Source organism: Cyphomyrmex costatus, unplaced genomic scaffold (genome assembly GCF_001594065.2).
Source record: "Cyphomyrmex costatus isolate MS0001 unplaced genomic scaffold, Ccosl1.0 scaffold219, whole genome shotgun sequence".
NCBI classification, from domain to species: Eukaryota; Metazoa; Arthropoda; class Insecta; order Hymenoptera; family Formicidae; genus Cyphomyrmex; species Cyphomyrmex costatus.
Window position 1 is genome coordinate 1,273,376 of NW_017276246.1, and position 21,326 is coordinate 1,294,701.

At 31.0% G+C, this 21,326-nt stretch overlaps 1 protein-coding gene across 1 annotated transcript in view; it reads right to left on the reverse strand.

The window, feature by feature from the left end:
• Window positions 1-2,693: 2,693 nt before the first annotated feature.
• Window positions 2,694-21,326, reverse strand: part of LOC108773784 (probable serine/threonine-protein kinase mkcB) — a 74,674-nt gene continuing 56,041 nt past the window's right edge. The window contains 4 exon segments of the mRNA XM_018539717.1: window positions 2,694-3,382; window positions 4,497-4,590; window positions 11,759-11,955; window positions 14,168-14,530. Of these exon segments, the coding sequence (XP_018395219.1) occupies window positions 2,702-3,382; window positions 4,497-4,590; window positions 11,759-11,955; window positions 14,168-14,530 (1,335 nt within the window). The 3' untranslated portion in view covers window positions 2,694-2,701.

Sequence of the window (21,326 nt, forward strand, 5' to 3'; positions counted from 1 at the left end):
CTCTCTCTCTCTCTCTCTCTCTCTCTCTCTCTCTCTCTTTCTCTCTCTTTCTCTCATAGATATCTTCAATAATCTTATAGATTTATATTGATATAATTCAGAAATATGTTCTAATCATGATATAAATATTATAGTTTTGTAATTTAAAATTGATATTTTTATTTTGATAATATGAAATGAGTTCAAATGCGTTAAACGACATTTCTTTAGATAACCTTCATTGATTAAATAATTTTTCAACCCTTCATAGTCACACTTCCAAAAAGTCACACAATGGTGGGTTAAAACGATCCAAACTATTTTTTTATCTTACGAAATTTTTGAAATTAATTCCATTGACTTAAAAGAATTACAGTATATAGTTTCAGCTTTTAAGAAAATGGAACAATGGTGTTGTAGTAAAAATTTTAATTTCAACTTTAAAAGTTTACCTAAACGTGTTAACTTTGGAAGATGAATTTTTTAATAAAAAATTATAACTTTAGGCTTAAAATATTTTAGAAAATATTTTAGAAAATATTTTAACCTAATACCCTTGAGATAATGTACATTATGTTTAGCTCATTTTGACCTATGAAGACTATGAAAGACTAAGATAACTTTTTTTTATTTGTGTATATATCATTTCTTATCTTTTTTTCTAAAATAGAATATTCATTATTCCATTCTAACATCTCATATTCTTGAAGATTGGTTTTTATTGTCTCAAAAAGATAGTTGATACCTAAAAGTAACAAATATCTGATAAAATTTTATATTAATTTCCGAAAATTTTCTTTTGTAGAATATTATATTTTGAGAAACACTATTCTTTTACATCACATTTTATCTCATTACATTTACTTAAATAAAGTTTAAAAAAATTATTAAATGATAGCAAAAGGTTTAAATTGATAGTTTTGTATATAGAAAATCAGCGTTTTATATTTGGCAATTTTTTTAGGATATGCATCTGTTGGACATTCAATTTTAGTTTGTATGTATATTAGAGCGAGAAATTGTTGAAAGAGACCCATGTGCCGACAATTATGATTTTATAGTTGTTTAACGTTCTTTTATGTATCTACATGTGCAACTGTATGAATGCGTTAGTATATGAATTAGAAGACGGTACTAAAAACACATACTGGACTCTGATATCACGTAATACAACCAAAGACTTCATACACACACGCGTATGTCAAATAGCAGTATTCTAGGTCATTCGCGCTGGGGTCTTTTTGAATTCTTTGTAAGTCTTTAATAGTATAATTATTATGAGAGAATAAAGGATCTTTGCATAAAGAGAGAGGAGTGATCAAAGATTTGTTTCGAGATGGCTTTCATGATGATAGAAACATTTTTGAATTTTTCTCATCGAGATTAGGGAACTAAGTTAATAGAACTTTTTAAACGTGAATGTGCATTAGGATTCGTGTTTAAGCACTGTTTTGAACAGTGGGTGTGCGTTTACAAGACTTTATGCATTTATCCCGCAAGAGAATTGTTATTGTATAGTGATAACGGAAAGAAGATAGCTAAAAAAGTGACATGTATTTTTCAGATTGAAATATTTTTGAATAAAATGTATGTAATGTAAAAGATTGCCAGCTGTTTTTTTTTTCTTATACTTCTCATGAGTTCTTCAAGTGTGTGCAGTCTGCGGTCGATTGCCGTAGAAAATAGCATTATGTTATGTAGTCTTACGCAATGTCATACAACGAAACGATAGTCTGTGACTCTAACGCGGAAATATTAATACGTTGAACTTTGCATCATCAACAGTACTTACGAACTCTTTGTGCTCGGAGCTCCAACAGGACGGTATAGTATTTCATATTTGTATATATAATATGAGCATTCTTTGCTTTACTCGTATAATACGGGAATTAGCAAAGTGTTATAAAAACATCGTTTTTTAATCTTGTATAATTTTATTTATTCTATAACGTAAATTTTATTTTATTTTATATTTTTTATAGCGGAATATAGCAGCGCAATATGACAGCAGTACAATGGTATAAAATTATTCGGTATTTGTGCTGTCCTTACTCTCTTTGTGCTCCTCTTTCTCTTTTATGTTATATCTGATACTAAACGTACTGATATTAAATTCTCATTCAATATTTACTTATACTCTTGGCATGCGTTTAACATTAAATGTAATATTTTTCTGTATTTAAAAGCAATTTTTATATTGGATAAATTAAAATTGCAGATATACTTGTATCATACATTTGGACTTAATATCGTAATATATATACATATAAAGGAAATGCCATTACGAGCCAATACAAATTATTTGTATAACAAACGTATATTATATTTAAACAAATATTATAAGTATACGTTTCAGCCCTTTTTTTAGGTTATCCTCAGTACAGATAGATTGATAACTTTTGTGAACAAAAAATTAACCATAGATTTTACGTATGATGTCTAATAACCTGCAGTTGAATACCAGTCAAGATTTAATTATAAAAATTTAATTATAAAAATCAAGAGGATTGTCTACGAGATATAACTGTCAGGTGGATAATACGAAAATTTGTTTCGTAAGGCACATGCAATTATATATAAGGTCAGTAGTCATTGTTTGTTTCAAATAAATTAATTATCACGAATTAAATTATCTTATTTAATATATAAATTTATAAATACATTAACGTAATATGATTTTTGATCTAACGTATTTTATTTTATTTTTTGTTGTTTTATTTTATTATTGTGTCGGCTTTTCGTTTCCACAAGCAGCACTCGATAATTTACTGTAAATGCTATAAGTAAGGCCGAAAAGAGTTCCAAGCCACTCAAGCAGATGACGGCCCACCGTCGTTGGAAGAGTCGTTCCTGGCATCACGCTTTCCACCTCATTTTTCTTATCCAACTCTTCGTCTTGCAGTTCCAGTTGCCCTAAAGGTTGAATATCATTGAACCAATCGTCGTCAGGTAATATCTTAGTTTTATTGGGACTCTTTTTATTGGAGTTCACAGAGCTCTCATTATTTTCATTTATTTTTATTCCGACAGATGAATCTTTCTCGATATTGCTCGAAGTCGCCTTACTGTCACGATTCTTTGGTATCGATAGTGACTTTATCTGATCTAGGAAGGTATTGTTAGGATATTTGAGATTTGTGTAGTTATCAGTTTTTAGCATGTCAGTCCACATTAGTTTCAAAGCTTGCAAATTAGGATCCGATGCGTTCTTTGCTAGGATTTCTTCTATGTTGCTAATGTTGTTGGGTTGATGGAAAACAAAATTGTATGTTGTGCGTAGTTTTTCCCAAAATTTATCTAACGATTTCGTGGTATCATTAAATTGTTTGTGATATGCCGCCAATCCTTCCACTGGAAACAGCTTCGTTATTTGTGGCTTTGTTTGCACTCTCGTGGCGAAGAGCTGCGAGACACATTGAAAGTTGCGGGAGTTTACGATTTTGTATATTTAAATATATTTAAATATTATTTATAACAAAAATTACGAAATCTTTTCATCTTTACCTTAATCAAATTAATTTAATTAGAATAAATTTGTGAGATTATTAAGTTTCTCTAAAAAAAATTATCACAATTATACTGAGAAATATTGTTCAACAGTCGGGTGAATCTTTTTCATGACTTAAGTTTTATCGAATGCGATGTGGTAATATATCGCGGACAGGTGATACAATACATAATCATGCATTGCAATACATTCACTCACTGAATCTATCAGTGTCGTGCGGTAATTTCATTTTCACGAAAATTATAAGTTGCAATCGCGATTGCAACTATGGCGATTTCTATGCTCTGATTAAATAAGTACTATTTACTGCAAAGAACCTGTCACTATAAAATAATTATTAAGTTTTTCGCGCATGCGATATTCTTTTCGATGCGATTAGGAAGTTCATTTGATAAAATATTCCGTAACAGAAAGTGACCAAAGGTTCAACTTGGCTTTCACGCCAAGCATAAATTTCATGTCAAATATGATTTAGTAAAATCAGTAAAAGTTTATTTTATTAAAATTTATCGTAAAAATCTTTGAAAAACTATAGTTAATGTAAATTCTAGCGAATGCATTGATATTGATAACAGAAAATCATAAATTTACAATCTTATAAAAACAGTGATTTATATTATAAATAAAGTTGATTAGAAATAAAAGAATGATATAAAATTTAAATTTATAATAAATTTAAAAAATTACAGTAGAATTAACATCATTTTAGCAAAGAATAATATTCCGATAACCATTTTCGAAAGCTATTTTATAAACCTTTATAGTATTATAGTAGAAAATCTATTAGCAGAAAGAATTTAATATTTTTACATTTAATATTTAATATTAGAATTAAATATTTTATCATATATATTTACTTTTCAAAAAGAATTTAATATTTTATTTAAAATTATAATTAGAGAGAGCGAGAGTGTGGGTTCGCAAAAAATTTAAACATTAAGGAAAATTTTATGATTACGACGAATATATGATAAGTTAGCATCAACTAATTTTTAATTAAGGTACTTACGCAAAGAAGACAGTATCCCAAGAGCTTCATATTTCAGAGGAAATATTTTTCAATATAACCAGATATGATTTCCTTGCACAGTTCGGGCGATCAACTGAAGGCCCTCTTCGATTTCAAAACCTTTTTATACTTACAATGCAAGAGCGTAAACGTGCATCACGATTGATTGGCTTTCGTGGCTTGTGTGTCCATTGTCTTTCGCCTGCGCCTCTGCGAACATCGGCATAGAGTTGCCCAACGGAATTGATAGTCGTGGCACGCATGGTTGCTTCGCGGCCAAATCGGCACGGCTCGTCCGAGCGATTTACGATATAGCTCCCCGATTTTTATGGCAGGTCAAGGTATTACAAGCACGTCATCGCTTCATCATATTGAAATTCGTATAGTGCGAAAATTGATGGATTGCATCTCGTATTAATCCATGTGCATCGAGCGCAAATAACGAAATAACTATATCCGATAGGTTTTTTAGTGGATAAAATCGCATATATCACATCTTTTCATAAAATGTCACGCGTGGTACACATAGGGAGGAAATGAAATTTCAAAAAATGTTTTTGCTTTTGCCTCTGATGGTATCAGAATGCATGATTTATTTAACGAAACGGGCACATTTGTGAATAATAGAATATACATCAGAGTAAAATATATGTGTATTGTATATATTTATATAGTATAAATTTACAATATGGTATAAGAACCCTGAAGGGCAAGTTTTACGCTTATCTAGACCATTGGCGATCATGTTACAATCATGTTCAAATTATTTAAAATCCTTTGTACAAAATCGCGGATTAGTTATATTTTTCTTGATAAAAAAATCCTGTGTTTGTTTATCTTTATACCTGAACACTCAGATGTAAGATAGGAAAGAAGAAAAAATTACGGTCTTTCTAAAAAAAAGTCTCTTCCAAATTTCTGTGGAATTGATTTATTCATCAATTTGCAAATGATAAAATCTTTGTGGTTTGATTCATTGTGACTTGGCGAGCATTAAAATGTAAAAGATGAATCGATCGTATGAGACACGACTTAGGAATGTCTTTGCTTATGGGTTCGTTCGATTATTACGTATCGATCCAGTAATAAGAGTAAGGGAGATTATCGAAGATGATGGTTATAATAAAAAAAAGGAGGAGGGTAGAAAATAGTAGAGTGTGCTAAAGTAGATCATTAAAATTTTTACGCGTCTACGTTAGCTTAATGAAAGGGGCTGATGCGCGCGAGGGAGATCAGTAGTACTCGGGAATAAATCACGAAAGTAGTTTAATAGTTGAGTCGAGTTTTACGAGGCAAATGACGTTAATGGAAAGATAAAAAGGATTTATTACACAGACGAGCAATTACAGTACTTAGTTTACTACAAATGTGCATAAGAAGAATTTCGACTTTTTGAATTTCCCAATCGATCGCAAGTAACAAGAAGCGAAAATTCGATGGAAAGTTATTATAGATATAGTAAATATTATAGTAGTAAGACAGTATAATCTTTTTTAAGGTACAGAACTGCTTCTTGTTCGCATACCTTGTCTATTAATTCAGGAATTTCATGCGCGATAATCGCGGCATCGTGCAATCCTTCTTGAAATATTGAAGATAACAGTTTGTTATATTTAAATGCATACATGCAAATTAATTATATATCATCAATCTAATCAAGGAAAGATCGACGTTTCAATATGGATTGCACGATATTTAAATTATTGCGATTACATTAATTGTAAATCGCAACTTGTTATTTAGCAAGTCAAATTTTGTAAAATTTCGGAATTAACATTAGTAAGAGAGATAATCGAAGCGTGTAACATCTAAGAAAAGTGTTAAAAAGATGAAAATTGCAGCTTAAGTTCCTATAGACATAGAATCTAGAGTAATGGATTTTCGAAAATTGACAACAAAAGGATTTTGTAATTATAGAGCGAGAATAGATGTATCGAAATAATATATACATGCACGCGTAGTATATTGATTGTCGAGTAAAAACAAACTTCCTAATTACCTATTAATGCCTCGATTGAGCATCACAAGAACTTTTGGTCGCGATATCGAGTACGGAGATTTTTCACATCTAAATCGTTTGATATAGTTATATATCTATCTAGTTTAATGTGTACTTAATTTGCATAAAGTGTATGTACGCTACAGCGTGTTTACAGTGTATTTAATTTGTTACAGAGAGATTCAGAAACATAGTGCGCGTCTAATACCGGGTACAAAATATTTTGTGCAATCTGTGATAAATATCGCATTGCGTAAAATGCACATATGAATGTATATATATATATATTTATATAATCGTTTAAATAACAATAATTGTATACCCGTAACAATTCGGAAAAATGTCTACTGACAGCAATTAGCATCAAAGTGCATACAATTAATTAATCTTTTTATTTTAAAACAAATTCTTAAATAGCATACCAGGTCAATTTATTTATTTGAACGAGCTAATAATAGATACTAAAATTAAAAAGTATAAAATAACCTATGTATTTGACATTATACATTGGTATAAAGGCTATAGAGTCATAGTGTTAGTTGTAATATAACTATACTTATTCAATCTTACTTTTTATTTTATAATTCTTTTACTAAAAAATAGTTGTAAAATAAAACAATATAATGATCAATGTAGTATAAAGCTATTGTCAGAATAATTAATATTGCATTATCTAATGTTAGGTAATGTAATATTATCTAATATTATCTAATATTATCTAATATTAGATACGACACGTAATTTAAGCACAATCGTTATCAGTAGACAATTTATCCGATATTCCTGGAAGGATTCCTAGATCCATATTAGCATCCTCTTCTGTAATTCCAAATGCAACTGCCTACACTTTAGATTAGACAACATATTTAGAATTAATCACACGACGATGCAATACAGATCTCATTTCAGGCGCTGAATATATCTAGGAAATGTAAAACATATTAGGAAGTGTATGTATATTGTTTTTCTTCATGACGATCACCACTTTCATAAAGCTCGTTATTCCTGGTCTATGCAATAGAGGATGCATCGGTTTTGCATAGACTTGGAATTACCATGACCAAATAAAAGTTGTGAAAACGCGTATGCTCAATAATACGTGACAATAATTATCCTTATCTACTAATAAATCCGTCACAGTCTCCGTATGGCAATTGTATACATTGAAGTAGATTGCGATGTGCGTGAGGCTCGGGACACGATATGTCTCAAACTGTCCGCTGCTATGTGAGCTCTTGAAAGCTATCTCTTAATTCATACGTTTGTGGTCCCCCGTATCTCAATAAGGTTCGACAAAATCACAAATCTCTCTTTGGTTGCCTTTTCTTGGTCAGCGCCATGAGTCATAAACTTTGAATACGACATATTGAATTTAATCAAATCATTTATAGTTACAAATAATTTATAATTTAACGCCAACAGAGTCTTAAATACAAAAAAATAATTAAAAGATATCTTATTTTTTATTAAAAATGTTTACTCACATATAAAAAAGTATCTTTTGAATTGTCAAAGTACTATTATTAAACGTTAAAATAAAATTCACTTAGAATGAAACTGAGTCGTAAAATTATAAATTACAATTTATAATTTTATTATTCTCATAAGTAAAATTCAAGATTAAATTTGTATAAAAATATTATAATATAAACCATATAAACAACCGGGACCTACATCTTGTTTATCATATTATTATATAATTTATATATATATAATCTAACTTTATACGTATAAATATATAATTACGCAAATTATGTAATAGTCGTAAAAATATATAAAATCAATATCATAAATGTATATAAATTACATAATATAAAGTTTAATATTAAACAAAAGCTCATCTGTATACTTAATGGCACGAACTGAAGAAGGACATCGTTGTACTGCGGGCTTTCGTTTACATGCTTACTTTTTAAAAAATCGAATATCATACATACAAAATATGAATACAATATACGTACACCTTTATGTTATGTATCTATGCAATCTACGCGCCTTGTAAATGGAAATAAGTGAACTGTAAAAGACACTTATAACGATAAGACTTCAGGGACACGAATGATTTTTCGCCATATGAATATTTTGCAGTAGAAAATCTGTCGATTCGATAAAATGCTTTGCACATATGTGAATAGGTATATTATTATTAATATGTGAACAGAATTGTTTTATCACGATGTTTTTTAAACGTAATATGTTTCCTTTTCACAACGGCATATATAAAATGCATGTTTATGTGCAATATGCATAAGTGTAATGAAAGAATATCACGATTTTAGAGAAATAATTTTTGGTCTGCACAAAATGATTGTCAAATAATCAAATATAAGTGGTTTGTATGACATGTAAATTAAGAAGGACAAAGAAAAAAAATCTTGTACGTAAAATTTAAAAATATATGAAGTAATAAAAAATATAACATATGTATATAATTCCTAATAAATTTTTAAATTAACTATTTTATAAAATATTCTTTCGCAATTCGTATGTGCATACAAATTGCAAATTTATTACAAAACCAGAAAATCGCTCGTGTGCCAAGAGGTCTTACTCATATTCTTGGGACGATCAATCTTATCTATTATCTGTCAATCTAGTTCAGAAGAGAACCATATATGATTGGTTGTAATCACAAAAACATTATAGAGATATTATCTTTTATCTTTTTCTTTTTTATCATGTACCTATGTATTTAAAAAATAATCTTCATGAATTTTTTAAATAATATTATACATTGTTTTTGTTAAATTATTATTAAATATTTCTCTCTTTCTCTCTCTCTCTCTCTCTCTTTACTAATGCAAAGAACTTCTTTATTAAATTCTTGTTCCATATTTTTCGTGTTCATAAAATATGTTTGCAATTTGTAGGTTTATCATGATATTTAATATTTGCAGATAGAATCTATAGTAGAAAATATTCAAATTGACAATAAACATATTTAAATTGTAATAGAATTTTTTTAAGCTAAACGAGTGTATTTGTAAGATAGATGTTCACCTTGAATTTTATCGATATTGTGCACGGCAACTAGTAGAGCAAAAACGAGTTTTATAAAAAAAAAACAGAGAGAAAAATTTTTCAATTCGTATGTCATTCGTGCTAGACTTTTAACATTTTTATATTATAACGTAAAAAATATATATATATAAAATAACAAAACAAGAGACAGGCCAATGAGAGTACAATGCAGATCGCAATATATAAAATGTTTGTTTTCAGTGGTTCTCTCTAGCACTGGATTGATGATATATATAACTTTAAATTTTGAAATTATTTACAAACGGACGCGTCGGGTACAGATTTCTTATGATGTTAATGGAATAAAAACCTCCGGCGAGGCATGTTTCTATTTCGGATCACGCTCCGCAAATGTGCTATCTACATTTTGTTACCTTATTCAATTTTACACACGTAAAATATACGTATATCTTTTTGTCATTTTTTCATTATTCATACAAACTCTTTCGAAAATTACCGAATAAAGAACAGAACAAAATTAATATTTGGTCGATTATATTAAATGTCATCGCATGTTGTAGTCAAGTTTGCCGAATTTTTTTATTTAAATAGAGAATATTGGCAGTCAGTAGCGAAGTAAATGTAATAATAACGCTTCCATATTCTTTTGAGAATTGTACGATGAGCTGATTATGCACACAATGGTTAATTGTAAATAACAACCTTCCTATTCTACCATGGTCAAGCAATAACAGTTACTAAATATCGCTGTAATACAATGCGGAACGCGTTCAAATACGACGTTACATTTTTACTTATATAAAAACATCTAGCAGAAAAACATTTTCGGCAAGTCCTCGATCCGCTTTACCGTCAGCCTCGCCGGTTAGGAATTTTCGTGTATTCATAAATAAATCACGGAGCTCTTACCTGCAAAACTGAAGGCAATGCCCCGTGGTTTTGACGATACAAGCGACGAGAGTAAAATTGAAAACGACAGTTCTCTGGAAGATTAAATTTTCGTTGGTTTATTCGACGATTTCGCCTTTTGATGTCGCGGTTGCTCACTGAATATACCCGATCGATGGTCAATCCCGATTTATCTTCTATTTGATATTGGTCTATTTTTCGATCAGGATGTTTCATGCTACTTCTATCGACAGTGGCACTACCTCCTCTCGGTTTCCGTCACAGGCGATAAAGGATTTTCCAACGATAATTGTCTGCCAATATGCAAATAAAAGAGAGATTAAGTAAGGAGAATATTATTAAAAAACAAAAGGGAATAATATCGCGATGTAAATCCAGGGGAAAAAATCCTAAAAAAAAACTTATTTTTGAAAAGAAGACATTAATTAGCAATTTATTAATAAAAAGATTAATTGATTGTATATTTTTTAGAATTATTTTGCTTAGAAATATGTAATGTAATAATTAAAATATAATTATATTTTAAAAATAAGAGAGTAAAAATGAAATATTTTATTATTTGGACGTATAAAAAGTATTTGTACAGTCGAGAAAATCGGTCAATTCTAAGCTGAATCGTAACTTGTTCTCGTAAAATTTTTAAGAATTTATGATGACTGACGTTGTAATTCTATGCGTACTGTAAGACATACAATCATTCCGATAAATATCTCCGATTCCTTGTAAATTTTACAAGAAGCTGTAAAAATATTACATAAAATTATAGGCATTTTTAAATTGTTCTTACAAATCTTACGAAAACATGTTGCAAGTCTTATGATTTTGCTTATAATATAGAATAACATATAGCTTCTAAAATTATGAACACGGTTATTCCGTGAAATTCTTTTGTTTATATTATAACAAAACATACATGAATAATAAATTCGCGAACAAATTACTAATTAATGTTTCCTTTCTTTTTTTTTTATAAATATTAGAACATTTTTTCTGTACGAATATTTTTATATTCACTGTATAATAATAATGCTTTTTTAATGATTTATTCCTTTGATGCATAAAAATAAAATTCTCATTATCGCTTGTTTTTACAGTATTGATGCATTTTACAAATTCGACTGAAATATCTCGCGTGGATACGGAAAACATTTATATAGATAATATCTGTAAAAAAAAAGTCGAAACAGATCGTTTGAAAAAGAAATCCTCTGTCGAATATTTGTGTTTATTTCTGCAAATGCTTGTTCCAACAAACAAATAATTCTACTAAATAGAATTCTATTATATAACGAATGCAAGAGAATTTGAAATGGTATTCAAAAAATATAGAATTTTTTTTTCCTCTTCTTGAAGCGTAACGTACGATATTTACCTGCCACTTGTATGCCAATCGTAGGAATCCGGCGCGGAATTGCTTCTCCCGGCCTCGTGAAAACGTTCCGCTTTCGCGTCTCTCATCGCATCACTGTGCGGTGAGGATGATACGCTGACTTTTGGTCCTGCCGCCGACGATTCCGTGCTGGCGTCGTTGTCCGCTGTCCGCCCAAGCCGCTTAGGCAGAAATGGATTCTGGGAAGTAGAAATAAGTTCGCGCTCTTATTTCTCCGTTTTATGCCCTAGTAATCCCAAAAGAAGAGATGTCGAGTTTTCTCTCGTAAAGTTCGCAAGTCGGTTGTCTGCATCAGTGATAAAAATGTAACGTTGTTTCAAATGACTAAGTCACCTTTGGAAATTTCAATGCATATGAATGATAGAAGAAGAGAAAAGTGTCCTAACATTTCATAAAAAGTCGACGTTAGTTTGAGTGTAAGAATATCGATTCATATACTTGACATCATATTCAAATGCATTTTTAACTAAAATTATAATTGTCTGTTTTTCTATCTGCATTCTCAAGAAAAGCTTATACGAGACTTAAAATTGACTACGGTATTCTAAAGGCTTAGGACACTCGCACGAAATGCCAGAGATCTGAGTTCGACTCCCGGCCGAGTATTATTTGATTCTTGTGTTGTCAGAAATTTTAGAAAAAATTTGTGTTTGAAATTCTATAATGATATATATATTTACTTATAAATTATCATTATAATAAAATGTAATTACATTCTATATATAAAAAATGATTCTCTTATAACATCAAAAAATTTAAATATGTTCAGTGTAATAATCTGTTGATCATCGATGTGAGAGAGAGATTTTCTTGATTTTAAGCACCAAAGTTTAACAAATATTTTAAGTGACATGTTTAATTTTATGACACGATTTGATGAGGAAAAAATGGATGTGAATATGGAAATGGGTTAAAAGTTACAATGGATAATTGCATGTATCGTTTTATTGTCAGTACTCTCTAAATCTCTTAAAGTAAAATTTTATTCCAAAAAATTAAAAATTGAACCAACTTTGAAAAAAGAATGAAAAAATATTTTATAGAGTGAGATTTTATTCATTTTGAGTGAGATTCACTCTAAAAGAATGATATCTCATTCCTTTTTTTAAAATAAGATTTTATTCCTTAGAGAGAACCACGTTCTAAAAGAGTGAAAATCTGCCACTCCTTTTCAAAGATTAACTCAATTTTTACTCTAAAAGATTTAGAGAGTAGATTGTATTGAAGTTTCCTTATTGCGAAATCTTTAGAATTTCATCGCTGTGTGTTCAATAAAATATCTTAACTATAAAAGCATTGGAACATTGTTGATAAATTCTATAGCTTATAAAAAAACCGATGTAATCTGATGATACGTTAAAACGATCGACCTTCGACATTTGTCGATTGATCGCTTTCGGTAACCGTTTATTATTAGAGAGTATGAGTGTAACAGTTGCGCGAAATGTCACGTCGGTTCTTCGCGTTTTGTAAAACTAAATGTACGAGATACAACTATATGATACTATCGACATGTACCCGTCGAAATCATCAAAAATCGTCGTGTAATATTTACGCGGGTACGTGGCCGTTATGTCGAAGTCAAACATGTCAGAATATGCTGTTGCGACATTTCGCAAAAACGTTTGTACGTTTTACTCCATTCAGTCCTTCTACGTACTACGACGCACGTATCTCCGCTTTCGCTTTCGGATGAACGCAAATCGTTCTGTACTAAAGAAGCAAACTATAGTTTGATAGTCATAATCGGCATTTCATAAATAAATCGTTTCCTATATTTGAATGCTGAAATATAATAGGTATTAATCACAATCGTAGATGTAATATCGTAATGTATTAGTATCCAAACAATTTAAAAAACATTTGGTCGAAACGTTTTTTAGGTAAAAAAAATCGTTAAATGTATGTTATTAAATATACGTGTATTGAAATGTCGAAATGTTTCATATAAAACGATATTTTTTAAACTAATAAAAAAAAGTTTAATAGAGGTTACACATTAAATGTCTCGTAAATATTTTTATAACGTTTATTAAATAGTTAAAAAATGTATCAAATTTTAAATGTTTACCGTTCAGTTTATATGTTTTATTACATGATTTCTAACATTTATCAAATGTATTTTGAACGTAACTGCTACTTGTGTATTTACACACATTCATCAAGGAAAAAAAAAAGAAATGGTATATTTCATATTTATTTTACAAATACAGAATAAATATTCAGTATTTTGGTTCGTAGTCGTTTATTAATCGGAAATATATCGCGCAATCAAGAAAGGACGAAAAACCGTCGAATTTAGTGTATTTTTGAATTCTATATTTTCTGGTTTCTTTTGGTGTGCAATTTTAATGTTGTATTTAGAACTGAATAAATATACTCTCCACTCACCTGAAAGCTGTGCTGTTTCAGCATATTTTTCACGAGGAGCAGAGTACCGAGTCTTATGACCTCCTCCTCGGTGACGGTGACCCGTAAGCGGCAGTTGTCGACCTCGGCCGGCAGTGGTTCGGTTGCGTTATTTGTCAGCCATGGATGCTGCTTTACCTTCGGGAGTATGAGTCTTGTTTCCGGCGACTTATCCAGCATTCCCTCAATTAAATACCGCAATTCCGAAGATAAGCGATTATCAGGGAACATGAGCGGTTTCGAACGAACGACCTCTTGAATGGCTGTACTATCGGAAGCGCGCCAAGGAAGATCTCCGATTACGAGCGCATACAGTGTTAATCCCATCGACCATATATCGCAGGGCTAAAATTAGATACGTTTTTATCATTAATTATCTAATTATTCAACAGATATGTATATATCAAATGTAGTCAAATTGAGTAATCTATTGTTTTCGAAATCTGTTGAAACATTTGGTATTTACTATTTATTTAAAGAATTTAAAGAAAGTTTAAAATACGCGTTCTCTCTGATAAATTGGTAAATTACAAAATCATATTTTAGTAATGACATATCGGTGATTTAATAAACACAAATAATATATATTTGATACTCTTACAATAAATTATGCGCAATTCATTTGGTAGAGAATTTGCTGGATTTATCAACCGAAATTAATTATAATTCAATATGATATTCAGTTTAAAGGAATATATCATGATCCTTTTGCGTTGTATAATTTTAAAGCCATAATATACAAAAAGATGTAAGACGGTAAGCATCACTAAGCAAATCAATCACAATCGCAGAGATAATCAATCAATCAATTAATCACAATAGAGATCACGGTAAGATAATTACTAATTGTATGTATGTAAGCAGTAGTAAATCTAAAATAGTAATTTGCTTACACCTTTTTGTATTATGCCCTGGCTTTGATTCCCCTCATTAAAATAAACGATTTTAAATCTACAATACAATAACGAAAATCGGAAGGTCATAATAATCGGAAAAAATGCGGAAATGTCATAAAGCCATTTCCACTGGATCATTATAATAGTCTTTATACGCTACAATGCGCAAATTCGAATTTATTTAATGAGTTGATTTAATTCCCTTGATATGAAAAGCTCACGTTTGACGAAGCATTGAATTATTGTTTACTATCGTAATTTCCTCGTATCGTAAAATGTGTACAAATTACACAGATGTTTTGGTATATTTTACATTAAAGAATAAAAAATAAAGTTCATATAGGACTATTAAACTAGAGAAAATGTATAGAAGATTGTTGTTTCTCCATTTTGCTTTTAGAGATAATATTCTCGATAATTCTTTTGTAAATAGCTGAAATAAGCGGGACATTATTTATTGAAAATTTATGTATCGAAAATCTATACTAATAAGTTTGCAAATAGAATTGTCGAGTACTAAAATAACTATTTAACAAAATTTAGTTCTTTTGTGTAACAGTCATAAAAGCAGAGACTTTAACATTTCATTTTATAGTCTTCTTTCTTAATTAAAAAAATATAATTGAAGTATTAAGTAAAAAGTTAATTAAAAAATATCAATCTTATGTTTTTACACATTGTTTTAACATGGTAATATTTTTATTACAACATTATGTTACGATTTTCTTTGTGCGTTGTAAGACTGTTATTATGTACAAGCTTCAGTTTGCGATTCAGTACTTAACGTAATGTAAAAGGCAGTCTACAAAGGGAGTAATATGCTGTAAGTCGTAATAAATCATAAGTCATAAAAAATCGACCAATTATGATCGAATGTAAAAAGAATAATTGACTATAATTAGTCAGTTTCTTATAATTTATAGCTTACTACCCAATAGTACTTCTATCATATTGTAGATCGATAACGCGTTACAAATGTTCTTGTGTGGAGATTCTTAAAAATTCAAATTGACGCGCTAGACTCCGTTGGGCTGTTCGAAAATACTACCCGAGTGTGTCTCCAAATATTATTTTTATATCAAATTATATTCTTTTTACAACTAAGAATCTTATATTTATCATCAGTATAATAAAATCTATCTTATCTATCTTATGTTACAAGAAGTCGGTTAAGGACACAAAAATACAGAGAATTTTCGAACTCACTAATAATTATCTTATATTTTGTGACGTGCATAATTTCTGCCAGTCACTTTCAGCGATATTTTTATGGAGATTCTGGATCCCTCTGGCTCGCGAAGGGCGAGCGCACAAGCGAGTGTGCACTAATTATTATTTTTTCGATAATTCAATTACTTTTTAGTTATACTTTTTAGCACAGTTTTGAGTTTAGATTTTACCGACGAAAGGCGACCGTAACCGGTGACTGCGCTATTCTCGTGTATTTTTGCCGCGTCTCACCATATTTATTTTATTATTTTTTTCTTTGTTGTTTGTCGAATATTAAACAAAGACAAAATGATATTCGGAGATACTCGGATAGTGTTTTCGAACGCAACCTTATAGAGAGTATAGAGACTTCAGATAGACGCGCGAAGTTGCGATCACATGACCGAATTTTGCACGTGCCGTCAGTTTACATCGCGCGTCATCGCCGTCACCGGTACAAAGACGAATTGCGATCGTTCCGTGCTTTCGTGTTGTTCATCCATTCCGGATGAATGTCGCATACGAAACAGTGTCGGAAATGTTTAATCTAGCGACGAGCAATTGTACCGGTGCGTTGATTCATCCGCTAGAGATCATGCATTTCTCAACATTCGTGAAATTCGCTCGTAATCGACGTCGCTCTGCGTTCCATTGAACCGACGCGACGCGTCGCGACGCGCCAGAATATTTTACGTTTTCAAACGCGCGCCTATTCGGCATCACTCCTCTCGTCCTGCGTTGCGAGTGTCATTCAACATCCGTGGAGCGTCGAGGAAGAGAGCCTGAGGAGCCAGTTGTCATTGCGGATTAAGAGGAAGCGTGTAATCCCTGCAATAAACGATCGGCATTCGTGTTCGCCACGATTGTTATCCGCCACTTCTCGGAGTTTTTGATCGCGATCGTTTTGTGTTACCTGTGATCGACATCGATCATGTTTCATCGAATCGATCGGGAATGCCGGTTAAATCTGCGGACAATCGCTTCATTGTGCCGGTTTATTGCGCGAGTGTAATGTGATCGAGTGGACTATTTGCATTGAGGTGCATTGAGGGGCACCGATGACTCGTCACAACAGGCGACTGCTGCTGGACGGCGATATCTAGCAGAGTCCAGCTGAGTCCTTTACTTACCTACTGTTCAGTCAGAAAATTGAAGAATTGTTTAAAAAAAAACCCGAAATCGGTCGCGCGTGCGCGCGCAGAAATTTTCAAAAACCGATTAACCATAAGTATAATCTATATAATCTTCTAATATAAATAAACGTTAAATTGCTCGAAATTGTACATTAGAAGAGATTAAGGCCATTATTCATGGATAATTCTTATATTTAAGACATCATCTTTATAGTATAGTCTTAAATTATCTTTGGACGCTCAGTAGCCAGTAAAATAATTCGTAGAGAATCTAAAGATATTTAAGGAAACTTTAAATATAAGATTTAACTATAAATACGAGCATAAATCTAAAGTTATGTGAATGTTTTATATTCAAATAATGACGTCATTACTCGCTTAGTTTGGTGACAAAGTTATCGTATAACATCACAGGTTTATAACTTTACTTTTGATGTAGGTTAATAAGACTCAGTAAAGCACACGGTCTCGAACTTGTGCAGATTATACGATAGATAAAACCTCAATTGAATCTTACTTCTCAGAGAATGAAAAGAAACGTGCGTTCAACTGAGTTGTGACGTCACAAATGAGAATTTTATCCATGGTAAGTTTTAATATAAATAGAGAGCAACTATTACTTTAGATGATCTCGATGTATTTAAGTACCAATTATATCGACCTGAGACTTTAGGCCAGTTTAAAATATTTTCGAGATCGTTTCTAAAATAAAACATAATAAAATTTATTATTTAGAGCTTTCAAGATGTGCACTGAATTTTAATGCCCGATAAAGAATGATTATTAGACTCATTAGATTTCGTGTTAACTGTAAATGTAATGAATAGAGAGTAATTTTAAAGTTTAATCTTCTCTCGTTTCTTTTTCGATTTTTTTAAGCAAACATCTCGTTAAAATTAATATTTAAAAAATTTTAAATCTCTTTACTTTTGATAATTTAGTTTGAGATCGTTCATTAACGACCGTTTGAGAGTAGTAAAACGTGTTCAATGTAGCAGATCTTGAAATATGGTAATGCCATTAAATGAGCGATAATACACTAGGAAACTGTTAGCTAAAGTCTCGATACGCGGCGCATTTACCGCAAAACAGAATAGAATACGACGTGCTTTAATACGGTGCAGTCAGGAGGATGCTTCATTTGCGGAAATCACGTCGCCGACGGTGAAAATCGCGAGTTTCGTAATGACGTGATGTCGGTACATAATTAAAGGCGATTAATTAAACGTTTGCGCAAAACGACGTAAACGCGCCGCGCAAATCCAGTGGAGCAGGATATAAACGATAATTATCTCGTACTATTGTTTAGTTTGTTAAAAAGCTTATTGTTAATCTTTCAAGTCCCTTCGTAAACAAGGTAAAGGAACGTCTATATATATTTTTCATTAAGGTAAGATAATTTTCTGTATTTTAATTTTTCTAATTTTCTTCGACGTCTGTTTGCATTGTCTGGGGTTTTTTTTTTAAACAAAAATCTTTCTTGCACGCGTGCCATCCGTAAATCTGTAAATGTCAAGCTTCTATGTTTATTAGATCCATAAAGGGAATGTTTCTTATGTATAAAAAGCTTACAGGAACCCAGCCTCTGTCTCACAAAGCTAAACCTAACGTCCGTGAACTCCATACTATGACATTTAAAAAATACTCTCAGCCGGTTAAACGTAAATGACGCATGAATAATATCTATCTGATCTTTAAAGATTAACTTCTATACTATTTTTTTCCCATCTACTTTAAATTGCCGGTTATCGTTACGTAAATGGTTTTGTATACTTTACGATACTCGTGGTTTTCGACCTAAATGCACGTGCGTAACTATGCTGAGAAGGCTTGGAATTTGTAATGCATCGTGCACGTTTATATTCCTCAATTGAACAAACTCGTTAACCACCAAATTAGTTAAGCTTTCCCCGGAATTTCAGTAATGCGAAAATGTAATGTGAAAATGTGATGTGAAAGGTAAACGAACGCAAGTTGATTTGTGGATATTGCGTGTTTCTATACTACTCTTTGCTTATGCATTTTTGCAATTGAATTGAACCTGTTAGGATGAATGAGTAAATTATATTATAATATTTGCATTCAGATAAAAATTCATAAAAGACGCGAAAGTAACAAACTTTATAAAAAGTTAAACAAATCTTGTCTATATTTGCCTCGTGTTAAGTTTTATTAAAGCTCTATTTACACTTTTCATAAATAACTATTTACAACTTGACAACTTGCTTCGTTATAAAAATATATAAAGTTTTAAATTTTCATGAAAGATATAATTTTCCCTATAGACTGCTTTTTATTGTAATCCATTCCATTAGCTAACGTATTCCTAAATGGAATTGATATCGGATTTTTACAGTAAATAGATTTAGCATAATCCATCGATCTATTTTTCAAGAGTAAGTGTAAAATAAATAAAAATCAAAGATGATTAAAATTCACATTTGAATTACGATGAAAATATTTTGTATGGAACATACGTATGTGGGATAAATTGAGGATCAAAATATTCGAAAGGGAGATATTTTAGTTATGAAAATAAATTGCTAATAAAAAGCATTTGAAAACATTCTTTGTCAAGAGAAAAAGTAAAATCTAAAATCGATATCTGTAAACACGAGCGGTAAAACAGTAGGTACTGTGAAACTGGCGATTAAAAAAAAAAGCAAATCTATATACATGTTGCGAAAAATTATTAAACCAAAATGACTTGGCGAGAATTAAATAAAAATGAAACAAGACATAATGACTTTCACTCTAAAAGAGTGAAATTTTATTGCAAAAGAATGAAATCTTATTCCTCTTTTTAAAAAGCAAAAATATTTTTATTTTTTTCAAGACTAACTCATTTTTCAGTCTTTCGGAGTGAGATTTCACTTCAAAAGATTCAGAGAGTATTTAAAGTGATGTTACTTTATTCAATACATTGCAAAAAGCTGTTATTAATTATCATTAAATTTTGCGAAATAATTATAGTGTTTACAGCTATTTTTAAAATTCTTTTTAATTGATAAATCAGAGTAAAAATCAAATAAATAAGAAATATTAGCGACAATGCAAAATTGCAGATTTTCACGGAGCATTTTAGAAAATTGTAAATGTCCAAATTTAATTCAATGTATTATGCAGAAGAAAATTAACCTGACATTTTGGGCCAATAGAAAAATCTGTAGCCAATATTAAAATGATAAAAAATGAAGAAATTTTTATTAAATTTTGGATGTTCAGTGAAATGTTGCTCCAATTCTGACACAAGCTTCCCATTTTTCGCGTTTCCATTGAATTCCACAAGATTTCGAGTAGCCTTGTGTATTTTTATTTAAGGATCACGGGCAATTTCGTAGATATTGCAGTAAATTCCCAATTTCCCCTCGTCGCATTTTCACGTAAGCGCACGTCGTCTCGTCAGGCTGGTGACCATTTATTTTGCCACGGCTACTTGATTAAGCGTAATCGAGCGTGTGGTCTCGCGGGTCGTGAGTCTCTTATTATAGATATCGCCTTTCCTCGACGCAGCGGAAATTCAAGCGATCGGCCGTAGTATGTCGATAAGGTCATGCGATAACAGTAGTCTCGACTCTCGACCAAGTAAAATCTTGAAGATATATAGGATCAGAATTATAATTGCTGCATGCTAAAATATACTCTTTTGTCTCCTTCTGTCACTTTCTCTCTCTCTTGAATAGTCAAAGGCGTAATGGCGTGATTGATCAGAGTTAATTTTACGCTTGCTACGCTTAATTAGACAAAATTTGTATCATTTCTGTGACAAAATTATGATGCTCCTTTTCCAACACGTTCAAACATTTCCATTTACTCAGCATGCATGCTGTACCTCTTTGACGTGCGAGTAAATACACTTAGTGTCGAATTATAATTGAGTGTAATAATTAGCAGCTGAGGTAT